We start from the raw sequence: 17,299 nt of genomic DNA, 5'->3' as shown, positions 1-17,299 counted from the left end.
TTACCAAATGTTTGTAGAAGCATGACTTCTTTCAGTTAAATTTGTTTTAGACTATTTCTGGGTTGTAGTTATAATTCTTAACAACCAATCTTAACACTGAAGCACTTACATTTTTCTTGTGAGATCATGTTCTCCATCATGAAAAAGGGCTATTGCAGAGTAGTGGGTGTTCTGAAATATTACTTCTGTGAAGTTATGTGATTTTACATCTACCATTTTCATGAATTCTGTGCTAAAATGTCGTATTTCAGCTGTTTCATTCTTTGCTTCATGCTTTGCAATTATGTCTGTGTCTTTACTATATTGTCAGTAGTGAACCCACTCGGCCTAAAAAGAAGTATTAGCAAACCCAGAAACTAATACTGAAAATTTAGCGAGTCAGCTTTATAAGGATATGATCTTATCACACTTCTGTTGACAACCTAAAAGGCCTTCAATTTTCCAAAATGTCCTAATCTTCATTGTGCTATTTTTTATCAAGATATTTTTGGAATATCTTTCACAAGCAATACAAGTGGATTTTAAATCAATTGATATTTATAGAAAGAGTTTAAGGAAAATCTACCTCCTAAGTTCATTATTCACAAGTGTTCTGTACATTATGTTAATGAAATTTATCTAGTCCTTGCAAACTTGTGCCTATTGATTTTCATTAGTGTAAACGAAAGAGAGAAACTTCACATTGACATTTATAATTGTAAGGACTAAGAACCAGTCATCAGCTTTCCTATGCCAGTCCATGCCCTTCAGGAAGTTCTTGAGGCCTTGAGGTTGCTAGTTTAGTAAATTGCTTACTAGGACATTAAAGCAGCTACATTTTGGAAAGAGGAAGAATTAAGTTTTTGTTGTTGAATTTATTATCGCTAAGTAGTTTAAAGCTCTTTTGGATTCCAAAAGGAGGAAAATTTCAGGTCCATTAATCAAAATGCTGAAAACTAGGACTATTAGTTAAAGTTTATTTTGATTAGATTAGCAAACTTTCCTGTTTCCTCCCACAGCCAGATTAATCCAAGCAATTTAGGAAAAACAATAATTATCTTAACCTCCCAACCATTCAGACAGATTCCTCCTTTCCTTTCCCTGTCTCCCCTTTTCCAGAAAGCTAAAACATTGCAGACGATTTACTATATTGTTCCAAAGTAAAATTATACCTGTATTAATGCTTTTTATTTACCTATTAGTATAAAATTCTTTTGTGACCATTTTTCAAAGGATGAGAAAAAACATTAGAGACCCATTTCTTGAAAGAAATAGTAAAAGTATGCTTTTTATTGAATTTACTAAGAGTAGAAGACAGAGTAATAGTATTATGAAGTTCTAAATATTCAGAAAAAGAGAAAACTACAAGATTTGAACACATGTCACAAAACAATGACTATCTTACCTATCTGTTGGTATGTAGATAAATTTGCATTTCTTTCTATTTGAAAATTGAGGCTGGGCGTGGTGGCTCACACCTTTAATCACAGCAGGAGGATTAGTTGAGCCCTGGAGTTTGAGATCAGCCTGGGCAATATAGTGAGACCATGTCTCTACAAAAATATTTAAAAATCAGTAGGGTGTGGTGGCATACACCTGTGGTTGCAGCTACCCAGATGGGTGAGGTGGGAGGATTGCTTGAGCCTGGAGGTGGAGGCTGCAGTGAGCCATGCTTGCATCACTATACTCCAGCCTGGGCAACAGAGTGAAACCTTGTCTCAAAAAAGAAAGGAAAAAGCAAATTGACTTCAAAGACATCAAAATAACAACTGGAGATGCCCTTCCCATTTGCTAAAGTGATCTCTGACCAGTAGACTTAGACTAAGTTGCAATGGCAAACCCAGTTCTAATTGAGCAGGGAAGCCTAAATTCAGGCCTTCCTTGCATTACACATTGACCTGGCTTGTCACACAGGGCCATTTTCTTGAGAAACCAGTCAGTAGTGCTGAATTGGTGGCAGGCATTTTTTTTTCTTCTGTTGTTTACTTAAAAGCATTAAAGTCTACTGCCGACCTTGCCAGCTTAACAAATTGAACACAGATGGACTAGCCCGTTAAGATTCCCTTGTCTTGGGACTGATGTGAGAAGTTGTCTTTGCTATGGAATTAGGACCTGACATGAGACGCAGATCTAGTGGCAGAGAGGAAGATGACGAGGAACTTCTGAGACGCCGACAGCTTCAAGAAGAGCAATTAATGAAGGTTTGTCCTTAAACTACCTTGCTGCTGTCTTCAATTCTAGTTACATAAGATCTGTATTTCTTGAATGACTACTACGTATAAACCCCCTAGATAAGCAAGAGGTGGTCCCATTCTTCAAGGGGCTTGAAGTCTGGCAGGCAAAGCAAGACAGGTATCTGTTAATAGTAAATGGAATATGGCAGAATACGTGCTGGGCTCTAGATGCTAGAGGTCAGAGGGGCGTGGAAGGTTTGGGTTTTTGTGGGAAGGAAAGTGAGACCACATGGGGGCGTGTGTACAGCACATGTGTTGAAAGGCTGCTGGAGGGCCAGGTAGAGCAAGCTGGTATCCACCCAGGTAGTGCCACACCTTCCTTCCCTCGTGCAGTTCTGCTGAAGGAGTGATTGTGGGATTGAACATTTCTCCAAGTCTTTTCCCAGGATATGGGCCAGGAGAAAAGGAATGAAAGGAACTGCCACCATGAAGGGGTCCTCTTCATACCCTCCTTCCTGTGGCAACGGCCTGCAGCAGCCCAGGAGGACAGTCAGTTATAAACTCTCCCACCAATCAAGAGGCTGCTGAATCCTTTGAAATGATGTTTTCTAAGCATATAGGAAATGCACGTGATATTAGTCAAAGGATACAAAGTTGCATTTATAGTATGATCTCAGTTTTATATGTGTGTATACAAAAATACTAGATAGATATAAATCCAAAGATAGTGTTATTTCTGAGTGACATACTATGGGTTACTCTTTTCTTCTAGATTTTCCAAAATCTGTAAAATTGGCATGTATTACCTTTATTTCTTGTTTTTAAACAAATCAAGGCAATTTCTTTTCCAAGCATACCATCCCCAGTCTTCCCTTCCCACATCAAAAATCCAGACGCACTCACACATGCCTTCTGAGGTCTCCTGGCTCTTTAGGGAAAGCAGAGGAAGGAAAACATTCTTCTAACATAGAGCCTGACTTAGGGAAATGGAGCTTTGAAACTGAAAGGGCTAAGAAGGTTTAGGGTCCCAAACTTGACGTACCTCTTCAGGAACTACCAGGCTCTGGGGCCACATGCATTGAGGCCCTCCAGCATGAGGAACTTCTTGTGGGATCTGCTACAAAGAAACTGTAGCTCCATGAAAGTAATTGGAGTCTTTGCTTTCTTTTTTTTTTCTTTTTTCTGTGAATAGCTTAACTCAGGCCTGGGACAGTTGATATTGAAAGAAGAGATGGAGAAAGAGAGCCGGGAAAGGTCATCTCTGTTAGCCAGTCGCTATGATTCGCCCATCAACTCAGGTGAGCAGCAAAGCCCCCAACCTTCCCTGATTTGAGAGCCAGCCACCTGCCTGTCAGGAACCTGCCTCTGACTGTTCACTTGTGGCGGAACCTACAGAGTATTCCCCGGGAAAGGAAGTGTGGGAAACCCACTCCATGTCAACTGAGCTCATAAGCATGTCATGGGTCTTCCATAAATGTGTGAGTTTCCTTTCTTCTGGAAATGGGTGAGCCCTTGGAGGTTCTCTACATCCATGAAGGTCAATCCCCATATGCTAGATTTGTCTTCTAGAACACTCATCTCCAAGGGAAGCAGCAAGAGGAAATCCTCTAAAAAACATGATGCTTTTTTTTTCTTTTTTCTTTTTTTTTTTTGAAGATAACATGAATAAGACATTTTCTAAGCATTATGATTTTACATTAATATATTCAATAGAGGCCGAGTGCGGTGGCTCACGCCTGTAATCCCAGCACTTTGGGAGGCCAAGGCGGGCGGATCACGTGAGGTCAGGAGTTCGAGACCAGCCTGGCCAACTGGCGAAACCCTGTCTATACTGAAAATACAGACATTAGCCAGGCGTGGTGGTGGGCTCCTGTAATCCCAGCTACTCAGGAGGCTGAAGCAGGAGAATTGCTTGAACCTGGGAGGCAGAGGTTGCAGTGAGCTGAGATCACACCATTGCTATCCAGCCTGGGCAACAAGAGTGAAACTCCATCTCAAAAAAAAAAAAAAAAAAAAAAAAAATCTTCAATACAAGAACTGAGGATGAACAGTGTTTTTAATACTTTTGAAGAAGATGACTTATATACTGGGCTGAAATAGTCTATCAGTGTATTTTCCCCTGTATCTATTTATCATAAGCCGATTCTCTCTTAACCCACAAGATTTCTTCTCTCATATTCTGAGCTACAGCATAATTTTCTCCTCTAAGACTTCCTTTAAAAATGCATTTAGTAGGGAGACCGAGGTGGGCAGATCACTACATGAGGAGATTGAGACCATCCTGGCTAACACGGTGAAACCCCATCTCTACTAAAACATACAAAAAAATCAGCCAGGTGTGGTGGCGGGCACCTGTAGTCCCAGCTACTCGGGAGGCTGAGTCAGGAGAATGGCGTGAACCTGGAAGGTGGAGCTTGCAGTGAGCTGAGATCGCGCCACTGCTCTCCAACCTGGGTGAGAGTGAGACTTCGTCTCCAAAAAAAAAAAAAAAAAAAAAAAAAATTGCATTTAATGTTCACTCCATGCAAGCACTTTTGCTAAACATTTTATTTAATGTTCACAACATGCCAATGAAGTAGATGTGGTTATTATTAGCAACTGCAGCATTTTCATCTCTAGTTTAGAAATCAGGAGACGGGTATAGAAATTGAGTTAACATACCCAATGTCATACTGCCAATGACTAGCAAGACTAGGATTTAGAAGTCCACATATTATAACCCCGGAGCCCACACCCTTACCTGGAATTCCCGCTACCCTTCATCGATGACTCACTGGCATTGATCTTGGATTCGGTGGTTTACAGATCTTTAGAGCTCCTTCTAATAATGAGATTCTGCTCTATAAGAATGTATAACATTATATCTACATAGATGAAGAAATGAAGACTTCAGAGGCCGGGCGTGGTGGCTCACGCCTGTAATCCCAGCACTTTGGGAGGCCGAGGTGGGCGGATCATGAGGTCAGGAGATCGAGACCATCCTGGTTAACACGGTGAAACCCCATCTCTACTAAAAATACAAAAAAAAAAAAAAAAATTAGCCGGGCATGGTGGCGGGCGTCTGTAGTCCCAGCTGCTGGGGAGGCTGAGGCAGGAGAATGGTGTGAACCCGGGTGGTGGAGCTTGCAGTGAGCCGAGATCGTGCCACTGCACTCCAGCCTGGGTGACAGGGCGAGACTCCGTCTAAAAAAAAAAAAAAAAAAAAAAAAAAAGGAAATTTAGACTTCAGAAAGATTAAACGCCATGTCCAGAGATACAGAGGTATTAAGTTGCAGAACCAGAATTCAAGCCCAGGGCTGCTCCCTCTCAAGCCCAGCAGCCTATGAGGCTTCCATGCTGTCGACAGATACCCTGTATCAGGCCTCCCAGGAGTCCAGCTGTAGATGGCTGGTAGATCTTGATAACATACAGCGTTGGCTTCCAGTTCAGTTACTGCCACCTTATCAACTGGGGCATGGGCTAATGTATTCAGATATCCCTGATTTACATCATTGCTCAGCTGTTTAGAAGCTTGATAACTTTTGGCAGGATATTTTTCTTAGCCCCTGTTTCTCCTTCTGTAATATAGAACTAATAATAATAGTGTTATTAGGGTTGTATTGAAGATTCAAAGAAATAAAGCGTGCTGAACACGTAGCTGCATGCCAGAGCTGTAGGAAGCACAGCCAGCTTCAGCCCCCACTCAACTGCGCGGACTTCTTTCCCTTCCCTCCTCAGTCATATCACTGTCCACCCACTCCTTGCAAATATGGTAGCATTTTTTTGAACATTTGAGCCATGAATGTTTTTGGTATTTCTATCCTGTGAGGTAGAAGATACTGCCAATTTCATTAAAGGATTGGACCTTCTGATTTCCTAACAATCGGTTTTTTACTTTTTTTTTACTCAGCTTCATATATTCCATCATCTAAAACTGCATCTCTCCCTGGCTATGGAAGAAATGGGCTTCACCGGGTAAGATTTCTCCCCGATTCATTGTTTCTGCCTTTACTCCCACCTCGGCCCTGGTTGAAGTATCGACACGTTGCCTGAATACGTCTGACTCTTGATGTCAGTGTTGGAACATAATGAAAATTTTAACCTCCCTGGTCGTCTGGTAAATTAATTTGAGCTATAGGCAAAATAAAATGTTTCTATTGAGAGAAGGAGAAATTAACTTTAGATAAAAGAATGATTTATGTATGCTTATGGGAAAACTAGGTTGCAAAACTGGTAAATATTTTTTACAATGAAAGAAAAAGCAATTACTTGAGCCATTATCTCTGCTGTAAAAAGATATAAGAATGTGTGTGATAACCAACCTAACTGTAGAGCAAATACAATCATGTAACTATGTAGGGAAATGCATTTTTATTTATCAACAAGCGATCCCTGCTTACCAAGAGCCTTCTGAGCGGTGCATTAGTACACGACTGTAAAAGACCGAGAGGGCATAGCAGTAGAAGAATCACAGGGAAAAAAATAATGAAGGGCCCGGCATTTGGCTTGGGAAGAATTCCTAGGATTTTGTAAACCCTTTCTTCCTTTTCACCTGACTCCAAAACGATCGCTATGGAGATTTCCTAATAATTGTGTTTCCTCATTTCAGCCTGTTTCTACCGACTTCGCTCAGTATAACAGCTATGGGGATGTCAGCGGCGGAGTGCGAGGTGAGTGGGGCTCCCATGGCCAGGCTGAGCATGGCCACGTCTTCCCTCGAGGCTGAGGTTCATCAGAGTCAAATGTACTGGCTGTGTTCATGCTGTACTGCAATCTTAGAGTAGGATCACTTCTGTCTCCTGTGAGCTAATAGGGCAATTATTTACATAATTTCAAAGAATGTCTAATGAAATCAAACTATAAGAAGAAAGTTTGTGAGAATTTATTCATTGCTCATACTATGTGCTGAGCACTCTATCATATACCTAGAGGCCAGGCACGGTGGCTCATACCTGCAATCCCAACACTTTGGGAGGCTGAGGCAGAAGGATTACTTGAAGCCAGGAGTTCTAGACTAGCTTGGGCAACAAAGTGAGGCCCGTCTCTACTAACAACAACAACAACAACAACAACAAATGATAATAATTAGCTGGTGGCACATGCCTGTAGTCGTCCCAGCTACTTGGGAGGCTGAGGCAGGAGGATTGCTTAAGCCCAGGAGTTCAAGGCTGCAGTGAGCTATGTTCATGCCACTGCACTCCAGCCTGGGTAACAGAGCAAGACTGTCTCTTAAAAAAAAAAAAAGTAACTGGAGCTACAACAGTGAGTGAGACATGGCCCCTGCCCTGAAAATGCATATGGCAGAAGGAAAGAAGTTCTGTGTGATGAACATTGTGATCAGAGATGTAGAGAAAAGGAAGCAGTAAGTACCTTTAGGTTGTCAGCAAAAGCTTCCAGGGGAAAAGGATGTTTTAACTGTTAACTAACACTGGAGCAGGCATTTCATGGCTTCAGGGAGGCTGAAGGGATAACATGTGCAGAGTCTGGGAGCAGAAAAAGAACATGGTTTATAGGGAGAATATGTTGGGAATTTCAATATAATACAGTCTATGAATAGTGCCTTGTTTTCCCATGGTCTTTCCCTTATGATATTTTCTTTTCCTTTCCTTTTCAGATTACCAGGTATGGAACACTTTGTCTTTCTTGAATTGGCCACACCAGCAGAACAACCACATTCCAACCCAGACTGCTGGTTCCAAGGCAACAGTTTCTGTTGAGAAGATGCTTGTTGCGGTTGATCTGTCTAGTCATTACTCTATAGTCGTGAAGAGCAGGCATGCCTGGTGCCTGGGTCCAGCTGTCCCTGCAGGCCTTGGGGACACCGCATGAACCAGGCCAGGTGTAGGGGGTCTTTCTTGCTTTGGCCTTGGAGAGTCCTCTCTGGGGTGGAAGTGGACCCTTGGAAGAGTCTGCTCTTATACAGTTTTTCTTCTTTTAATTATAATGTCTCAGTACTTTAAGCTACCCTTTTCCTGCGTGTTCTCAAATGAAAAGACACTTACGTCTTAGCCAATAGGAGAGAGCAGTTTGCCCTCATGACATTCCTTTCTCACTAGAACCTAAATCTTGTAAAACAAAACAAAACAAACAAAAAAAACAAAAAACAAACAAAAAAAAACCAAGAAATGTGATGGGAGAATAAGAAAAGAGGAAAAATGTAGAGAAAATCAAGATTAAAGATAAGAAAATAACAATAATAGACTTGGGCTTCTTTTAAAGGTACTATATACTTTCCTTCATGGAGCCTAATTCAGGAATTTGTCCACAGCCATTAAGTCAAGATCTCACCCCAACTCGATTGCAAAAGAACTGTATTCCTGTTCTTATACAGTAAGGATCTCATTTTGAAAAATACATGGTCATTTAGATGACACAAATAAAATAGTGGTTAGGATCGGAGACCCAAGAGGGAGTTGGGAGCCCAAGAGAGCCCCCTTCAGTTCCCTAGACTATTTCATGCGTCACTTGGAACTGGCATTTCTGTTGCAGACACTCCCAGATGGCCACATGCCTGCGATGAGAATGGACCGAGGAGTGTCTATGCCCAACATGTTGGAACCAAAGGCAAGTGCGGCTGTTCTTTTTCCTCTCATATGGGAATGATGTAACCCTAAACAGATTTGATGTTCTATCTTTTCATCATTCTCAAAGCGTTATAGGCTGGTGTGTTCAGGTGAGCCATGTTATGAATATGCACCTTGCCATTCTGCTGTTTTGCCCACATCAGTTCAGCAGGTTAAACCCTTACTGGGCGTGATACTGTGTGTTTACAGTGAGGCGCCAGTGCCTCTCTCCCTATGGCCAAGGTATTTTCTTGGCCTCTGCCATGTGCATTACGGAGCATATCCAGTGCTGAGTGGAGTGGCTGCAGACTACTCCATGTAGGGTGACCAACATGTCCAACTTTGCCAGAACTGTCGCTGTTTCACCATTGAAAGCCCTGCATTTCAAGAACCTCAGTCCTGGGCACACTGGGATGCCTGGCCACCCTAGCTCCAGAGTACCCTGTACCTTCAGAGTTGTCCAAGGGCTCATGCTCCCTGGTGACCATAACCAGAGCTTATCTCAATATGGCAGTTGCCAGAGGACTGCTTCGGGGCCTGCCTGGCCCCATGGATTCATGACTAGTCATGGAACAAGATTGTTAACCCCAGCACAAAGGCATCCTGCCCTATAATAGCATCGTGTAAAAGGTAACACGTTGACTGGGCACAGTGTCTCATGCCTGTAATCCCAGCACTTTGGAAGGCCAAGGCAGGTAGATTGCTTGAGTTCAGGAATTCAAGACCAGCCTGAGCAACGTGGCAAAATCCCATCTCTACTAAAACTAAAAAAAATTGCTGGGCATGATGACATGTGCCTATAGTCCCAGCTACTCGGGAGGCTAAGGTAGGAGGATCACCTGGGCCTGATAGGTCGAGGCTGCAGTGAGCTGTGATCACACCGCTGCATCCAGCCTGGGCAACAGAGCAAGACCCTGTTTCAAAATAAAATAAAAATAAAAATAAAAACACATGTGCCTGTAATTTCCATTATCTTCTAACGTTTACCTGCATCCTGATACATAATAAGTTAGTGTTCTGCCACTCAACAAAGCCCCCTAAGGCTCAGTGCTACCTGAGACGCTGGTGGAGAGTTGAGAATGTCTAAGATTCTGTCCCTGTCCCCTGGAAACTGGAGCTTCCACTGGCCTTGCAAAAGGAAGACCCATCACTCGGATTCTGTCATGACAGTCTCTTGGAAGCTCTGTCTTGGGAGTACTAGATTTAAGGTGGATTCTGCTTGTTAATAAAATGGACTGTGGTGTTCTAGAAGAGGTGTTTTCTTTCTTCTCAGATATTTCCATATGAAATGCTCATGGTGACCAACAGAGGGCGAAACAAAATCCTGAGAGAGGTGGACAGAACCAGGCTGGAGGTAAAGCAAAACAGAAAAGTCCAGTCCCAACTGCAGATCCCTATGCACTTCTCCCAACTGTCCCCTAAGCAGTGTTTGATTTCTTCGGTGAAAACAAAAAGATCAAAAAGATCACCCTCATGTCATAGGTAGAACTAAGAAATAACTTTGGAGAAAAAAAAAAATCCAGGTTTTCACTTAGATCATCATAAAAATGCCTAGTAATATCCAGAAGAATGACCAAGAGGTGGGCACAGTGGCTCATGCCCTGAGCCCCAACACTTTGGGAGGCTGAGGTGGGCAGATCACTTGAGGTCAGGAGTTCGAGACCAGCCTGGCCAACATGGTGAAACCCTGTCTCTACTAAAAATACAAAAATTAGTGGGGCATGGTGGCAGGCGCCTGTAATCCCAGCTACTTGGGAGACTGAGGCAGGAGAATTGCTTGAATCCAGGAGGTGGAGGTTGCAGTGAGCTGAGATCACACCATTGTACTCCAGCTTGGGCAACAGAGCCCGACTCCATCTCAAAAAAAAAAAAAAAAAAAAAAAAAGAGAAAAAGAGAAAAAGAATGACCCAGGAGACACAGAATGATTTCAGTCATTTTCTTTGAAACTTGATGTTGCCATAATTATAGCTGGTGATTCAAAATGGGAGTCTCTATTTCTCTTGAGATAGTCTCAGATCCTTATCTTCCCCTGAGCTGGGGTTGAGTTCATGGGAGGCTGTGGGAGCGGCAAAGGCTCTCAGCAGAGAGGTTTATACTGATTTATACTGGGCAAGTTTCCTTCTTGGCTGTTTCCACATTCCCTGTTGAAGGGTTATCTGGGTACACATAGCCAAGATCTCCTTAGACATGGAAGACTAATCTTTGTATTACAGTTTTCCATCCCAATGATTTTAATGAAGAAAAACCCTGGCTGCCAGTCTCAGAAAGAATGATTACTGTTTCCTGACAAAAGGCAGTACCTTGGTATAGAGATACAGAGAATAAAGGCTCCAGGATCTTGGGGGAACTTTTCTCAGGGAGAATGACAGATGGAAGTCTTCTCAGTAGAACAGACATCCACCTTACCTCCTATTCCTCAGCCAGGAGGAAGCCCCGGGGCTCCCCAGGGACCACGCTGGAGGTCATTTTCTTTGGCTTTCTATTGTGTTAGTCCATTTTCCCTGCATCTTCTCAACGTTCTAAGGACCTGGAGTGGAGTTGTCTCCAATGTAATAAATCACCTCTCTGTGTCCCATCACCGATCAGTGTTATTATTATAATCCCCATTAACACTGCCAGCTGTTTTATCTGACGGGAAGGGCTCCTCACCTGGCCCAACCAGGTAAGGAATACTGATGTCACAAGCATTAAAGATCAGCTCCTCTCCCGTTCTCCTGCCTTGTCCTTCAGAATGACTCTGTATAAACTGTAGAGCAATGCTCAAGGCCATTTGTGTGGCCATCAGGACTGACAGCTGCTCTTTTTTTCCTCTTCCCAGCGCCACTTAGCCCCTGAAGTATTTCGGGAAATCTTTGGAATGTCCATACAGGAGTTTGACAAGTTACCTCTTTGGAGACGCAACGACATGAAGAAAAAAGCAAAACTCTTCTAAGTCCCACTCATGAATGGCAATTAGAGAAAGGACTGACAGTGGCGGTGCCCCATAGGATGTCATACTGAGGCCCAAACTTGATTGGAAGATTTGCAAACTACCATCGCTCAGCAACGCCAAAAAGAGAAAGTCTGGTTAGAACACCCATGAGTCAAATGTTGGGCCAGCCAACAGTAACACTTGCCAAGAAGCATGACGTAGAAATTTCTATGTTCTGAAACACAGAGTAGTGTCCATGTGTGACCTTTTCACATACCTTATGTATACAACAGGAGCTGCATTGTTTTCTTTCTTTCTTTTTTTTCCCCCCTTTACCTGTTGTCCAACAACAGTGCTGACTGTCCTGATAAGAGCCAGCAAGTGTCCTTAGGATGCCGCATGGGAGAAATCGGTTGTCATAATTTCAAAGTATAAATATATTTATTATGTTGTGCTGTGGCTAAGAAGGAAGAGTGAGGGGTCTGTCCATGGGGCGGCAGTGACTTCACACCCGCCTTTCTTGACTGGCTTCATGTTACTCACCTGTGCCCTGGCAGGAATTGAACTCTGTCTGGGAACAGGGCAGCTCTGTTTGAATGGGGTGAATAACAGCAAAATTAATTCTTAACAAGCTCCTTGTTCTCTGCCGTTCACGGGGACCTGGTTGGCAAATGACTTAGCTATTAGTATATTTAAAAACTGTTCAAAAGCAAAAGAGAAGGAACAGGAATGAAAGGGAACCTTCCCTTAACTCTTTCTGCTTCCCATAGCAGGTCTGGTTCCTGCTCCTCACCTAGGACAGGAGCTGTCTGGAGCTCCACCTTTGCAAAGAAAGGAAAAACACAAATTGCCTCCAGACTGGCCCAGTGGCATGCCATTAGGTGATTTTGCCTCGGGGCCATATCGCTCATGGCCAAAACACAAAACAAAACAAAAGCCAGTCCCATGTCCTACTGACTCTAGTTCTTCCGGTCGTTATCCTCTGCTGCCTCTCTGGCATCCTACGAATCAGTTCAAGCCCATGCTGTTGTTGGTTTGTAAGGTTTCTTTCAATAATAATAGGCTAAGGAAAGACATGTTTTTCTCTTTTAAATCTCTACAACTCTGAAGTAGACTCCTTCAAACAGATTTAATTTGGCCTTTTCAGCTTTCTTCTTGCCCGGTTCTGTGGACTTCGTGGGTGTGTGCACGTGTGTTGGTTTCACTCACCCAGAGCAATTTTGGGAGCGTGCTTGTGCTTTTTAATTTCCGCTTGAATGTCCCACTGTGTTGCAGTTTCTAAAGACATTTTCACTGAATGTGTATGACGCAAAGATAAAGAGTGAGGCTAAACTGCGCCCCCAACATCACTTCCTTCGTGGAAAGGTGTTGGCGCTGATGTAGCTCATGGCAGGATCAGACTGAGAACCACAAAGGAAGGATGAGGCGGGGTGTGGAGGTCAGAGCATCTCACCAGAGTCCCTCGGAGTCTGCAACACTAGATTTGAATTTGAGCCTAGGGTATCCCCAACACGTGCATGCACGCGAAACCACATCATGATTCCCGACGTGAGTTAGATGAGGGAGAGTTTGTGTAACTCCACACCCAGGAGGGTAAGCCACTTTATTATCGTGCTTTGGGGCTGTGCTTAAGAATTTAAACTCTGTTTTAAAGCCAAAGAAGAAAGTATTTGAATTTACCTTCATATGCCACTAAGAACAAAAGTTCTGAAGTGCTTCCTGCTGGCACCAAGTATTAGGATTACAAGCTGTGTCTCTGACACGAGTGGTCAAAAAGCAAGTAGAATAGTTTGTGAGTCTGTGTTGCAGCCTCTGACACGGGGCTCACTGCTGTCATTTGGGGGCTGGAATGAACAATCACTGTTTCATAGCATCCTCCTGTGCTCTTACCTAAGGAATCTAAATTGTCCTAGCCTTTCATTGCTATGCACTGAATGAGGACTATTCTCGTGTGTGTGTGTGTGTGTGTGTGTTGGACCTACTAACATATTTAGCAAATGGCTCTGACAGGGTGGCCACGAGCAGATGAGACCAGCTCTGTCTTGGTTGGAAGCCACGTTGCAGTTTGCAGTTTAGCCTTTGGTGTCTCAGTGGCCTATTGCTTATTCCATGCTTTTTCTGTCCCATCCTCGCTCTGTGCCCTCCTGCTCTGGCAGCCTTGGCACAATGCCTGGGTGTCCTCGTCCTTGCTTTACTCTGGAAAGTGTGGGGATGGAGAGGATGGTGCATTTCCAATGTTTCCTTACCTGTCAATAACAATGGTGGCCACATGGGTCCCAGCACTTGGCTGGTGGAGAGATTTTTTTCATTATGGAGCTAATAAAGGGTCTGCATGTTTTACATTGATTAATGAATTATCACCCAGACATGTGCAGATCTAATGTCAATATAAGAAAAATCAAGGCATTGGGAGGTACATGGGCGTAATCAAGTAGTTTTGCTAAAATTCCTCTTCCTTGGTCTACATAAAGAAGACATGGGTCTGTCATAGAATGGGGACATTAGACTGAAAACTGGGACAACCCCCTTCCTTATTTTATAGAGACTAGGAGTTAAGGGGCCTGCCTAAGATTGCAGTGATAAAGAACTGAACCCTAAATCAGCTCCCACTAATGAAACCCTACTTCCCTTGTATCTTTTAAACTCAGTTCTGCATCCAACTTGAGAAGAAAAAACGTTTCTTTCCATATCAAGTCCAATATGAGTTCATTTAAACTGCACCTTGCAGAAATGCATTGCCAGAAAGCACCAGTAGCCTCCTGTCTGCAAGCAGAATAATGCTGTGCTCTGGGGAGGGGTCATTGGAAACCATAATGCAGAGTGGGCCCCCTACTCCATTTCCCAGCAGAAGGCTCCAGCTGGAGGGATGGGTCATGGGGCAACCTGGTTCTTGCTAACTGCCAGATCGAATGTGTGGGCTAGAATGCCTGTCCATTTGGTTAAACCAGGCTCAGCATGTTTGCCCTCAAAATGTCCATCCAGGTCACAGCACACAAGATGGGTATTGGTCTGCTTTCACCCCACCCTGTACTACACATGAAAATTTCAATTATTAACACACTCAAACTAATGGAGCTTGTTCACCCTAGGAAGGGGATTATATATATGGCAGGTTTCCCTGGTGCCTATGTAAAGGGCTACATTTTGGAACATATGACTTCCTTGGGACTCTTAAGTGCATACTGATGGCATGAAGTAAAAGGGGCCTCTATGATGATAGGAAAATCAGTTCTTTTAAAATTTCTTCAAGAAAGTCCAGGCTATCACATAGTCTTTCTGTGTGACTTATTAGGAGATAGGAAGAGCATTGGGAAACTTGCACAGCTAGCTATGCATCTACATTTTGGTTTGGGGTTAGTTATGAAATGTTCTTAATATGACGTCTCCAATAACTTCACATAAACTGCCTGTTCTCTGAAACCTCAAAGAGATAAACTAGAGTTAATGAGTTTTTTTTGTTTTTTTTTTTTTTAATGGGGGTAGTTTTCTATCTATCATGGACTCTAGTATCTACTCCACTACCCAATTCTGTCATCTCCAAGCTGAGTTTCCTCTTCTGAGGCAGAGGCTGGAGCAGTTCTTTTTCAGTTCTCACCCTCTCCATCCCAGTCCAGTATATCAATCAACTCTAACTCGGAGATGTCTAGCTGGTAATGTTTCTAAAACTTTCACTGGATTTCTTTAGGCATTGAAGCAAACATTTTTTTCTAAGAATTGCTTCTCAGATGATTATATCAAATGTATATGCTTTTGCAAGTTTGAAAAATTCAAATTAACCCCTTTTGACTAGGTAGGTCTTTCTAAAAACCATTTAAAGCTAACTGGGTCTTAGCATCCTCCTGTGTATGGAAGGGACAGGTGGCCACTCCAGGTTGGGTGCTCACAGAACCCTTTTCCTGACTGTCATGGAAGATGGTAGAAGGAAAATGGACTGTCTCATCAATACGCCTGTGTCCTCTGAAGCAATCTCAGTTTTTATTAACCACCTCTTCTGTGTTTCTGGTAGCTATTTAATCTGTATTTAATCTGTACTTCTTATGCCAGCCTCGATTTTATTTGATTTTTAAAATTAGTCTCTTCTAACCAATGAAGTGTTTGTCAGTATGCCCCAAAGCTTGCTCTTTTGTGCCCCCTTTTGAATAACTTTCTATCCAGAAAAAGAGATTATTTGGGACTTGAGATCTGCAGTGATACCAACTTATAGCAATGATGTACTTTAAGGGAACTACCCACTATGTTGTGATAGGAGAAAGAGAAACCTTCACTTTGGTATTTTTTTAAATCGCTGTTTATTTTTCCGTTTGCTGCCCAGGAAGCAGTGGGAGGTGGTGACAGATACGCTTTGCATATGGATTGTTATGTTTTTTATTTGGGCAAGTTTAATCATGGAAAACTCAAAAAGAAAAGGGGAAATGGTCAGTTTAAGCCAAAAGAAACTTTCTAAACAATGTATATGTACACGGCAAAATTAAACAAATCCAACAATTTCTGAAGCTTAGTGTAATTGAGTGGTGGTTGTTACTCAATAAAATTATCCCAAAAGTGTTTCTCCTAAGAGTGAAGTTCCCATGAGTCACTTCCTGAACCCATTGACCAAAGGTGGACAGAGACAATCCTGTAGACCTTGACATTCAGAAAGATGTGAGCTGCTTACTGATCATATATGTATATGTTTCTTTACAGCAGAGGAAACCATTGTCCACAAAACTGATGTTCTTTTGGGGTTTTATGTACAGACTTGTCCAATGATGTGTGTGGTTACTGTGAGTTGCTGATGACTTTGCATTGAAGCTCTCTGAGTTCTTTCATTTTACGTTGGGTTTATGGAATTATTTCAATTGTTGGAAGGCGTATGGTTCTTCCTGCCCTCCCTCCCCTTTTGGAAATAGGAAAGCAAATGTTTAGAAGAATTCCTTTTGAGAAGCTGTGTCGTGTTCCCCGTGAAACTGAGCAGGTGTGTGTCGGTGCGCTAAGTGCCACGTGCTTGTGTGCAGAGGAGGAGGTGGCCCTGCCGGCTCCGCGCTGCTGTGCCTGTGATCCCGACCTGCTCCCCGCTCCTGTTGCCAGCAGCACTCACTGCACTCCTTTGTCATATACTCTGCATCACTGTCATACTCACAACTTCATGAATAAAGTTGTGTGCTTTATTCATAGACGCCTCCATCCCTGTGCTTCATTTCTCGTTCCCTGGCTCCCTTTGAAGGTCTGTCTCGCTTTAAAAAGCACCAATGCAACTTCCAGTAACCAAAACAAAATCAGAATGAACACAAGGCTGTGGGAATGCATTTTTATCATGCAGGTGGAAAAACGCAACAAATAACAACAAGATATTCCAGGACTGTATGTCCAATAACCCAGACCATATTGACCAAGCTGTCCAAAGGAAAGAAATGTTTTGTAGAGCCATTAGACTGTGCTGTGTCACGGGTGTTTGATTTGGTTTGTGACACAGCAGGGATAGTCCCATCATTTTGACAAAGCTGGGGATTTGAGGAGGTTTGAAGTTTCTGAGCCACTATGAGTGTGGGCCACTTTTTAGTAAGAAGCTAGAATGCAGTAGGAGAAAAGCATCCTTCCAATTTTGGGCATCCCTGCATGATCAAACTTTACATGAAGAAATTGTAGATGTTAACTTCCTCGTTATCGTCACTGCCAAGATTTTAGGCTTGCCAGAAAATACAAGGATCTTTGT

General features: G+C 42.9%; 1 protein-coding gene across 23 annotated transcripts in view; it reads left to right on the top strand.

Annotated features, from left to right (window-relative positions):
- The window catches only part of ABLIM1 (actin binding LIM protein 1), a 342,305-nt gene extending 325,548 nt beyond the window's left edge, over positions 1-16,757 (top strand). For 20 of the 23 annotated variants that reach the window (XM_050804240.1, XM_050804258.1, XM_050804255.1 and 17 more), the window contains 7 exons: positions 2,089-2,180; positions 3,346-3,451; positions 6,043-6,107; positions 6,742-6,812; positions 8,624-8,696; positions 9,969-10,049; positions 11,515-16,757. In XM_050804240.1, the coding sequence (XP_050660197.1) occupies positions 2,089-2,180; positions 3,346-3,451; positions 6,043-6,107; positions 6,742-6,812; positions 8,624-8,696; positions 9,969-10,049; positions 11,515-11,628 (602 nt within the window). In that variant the 3' untranslated portion in view covers positions 11,629-16,757. Of the gene's footprint in view, positions 1-2,088; positions 2,181-3,345; positions 3,452-6,042; positions 6,108-6,741; positions 6,813-7,746; positions 8,203-8,621; positions 8,697-9,968; positions 10,050-11,514 lie in introns of those variants that run through there. The other 3 variants (XM_050804261.1, XM_050804260.1, XM_050804241.1) reach the window with 2 other exon arrangements.
- The last annotated feature ends 542 nt before the right edge of the window (positions 16,758-17,299 follow it).

The sequence above is a fragment of the Macaca thibetana genome, chromosome 9 (genome assembly GCF_024542745.1).
Source record: "Macaca thibetana thibetana isolate TM-01 chromosome 9, ASM2454274v1, whole genome shotgun sequence".
Taxonomy (NCBI): Eukaryota; Metazoa; Chordata; class Mammalia; order Primates; family Cercopithecidae; genus Macaca; species Macaca thibetana.
This window is presented reverse-complemented; position numbering and strand designations above follow the sequence as displayed.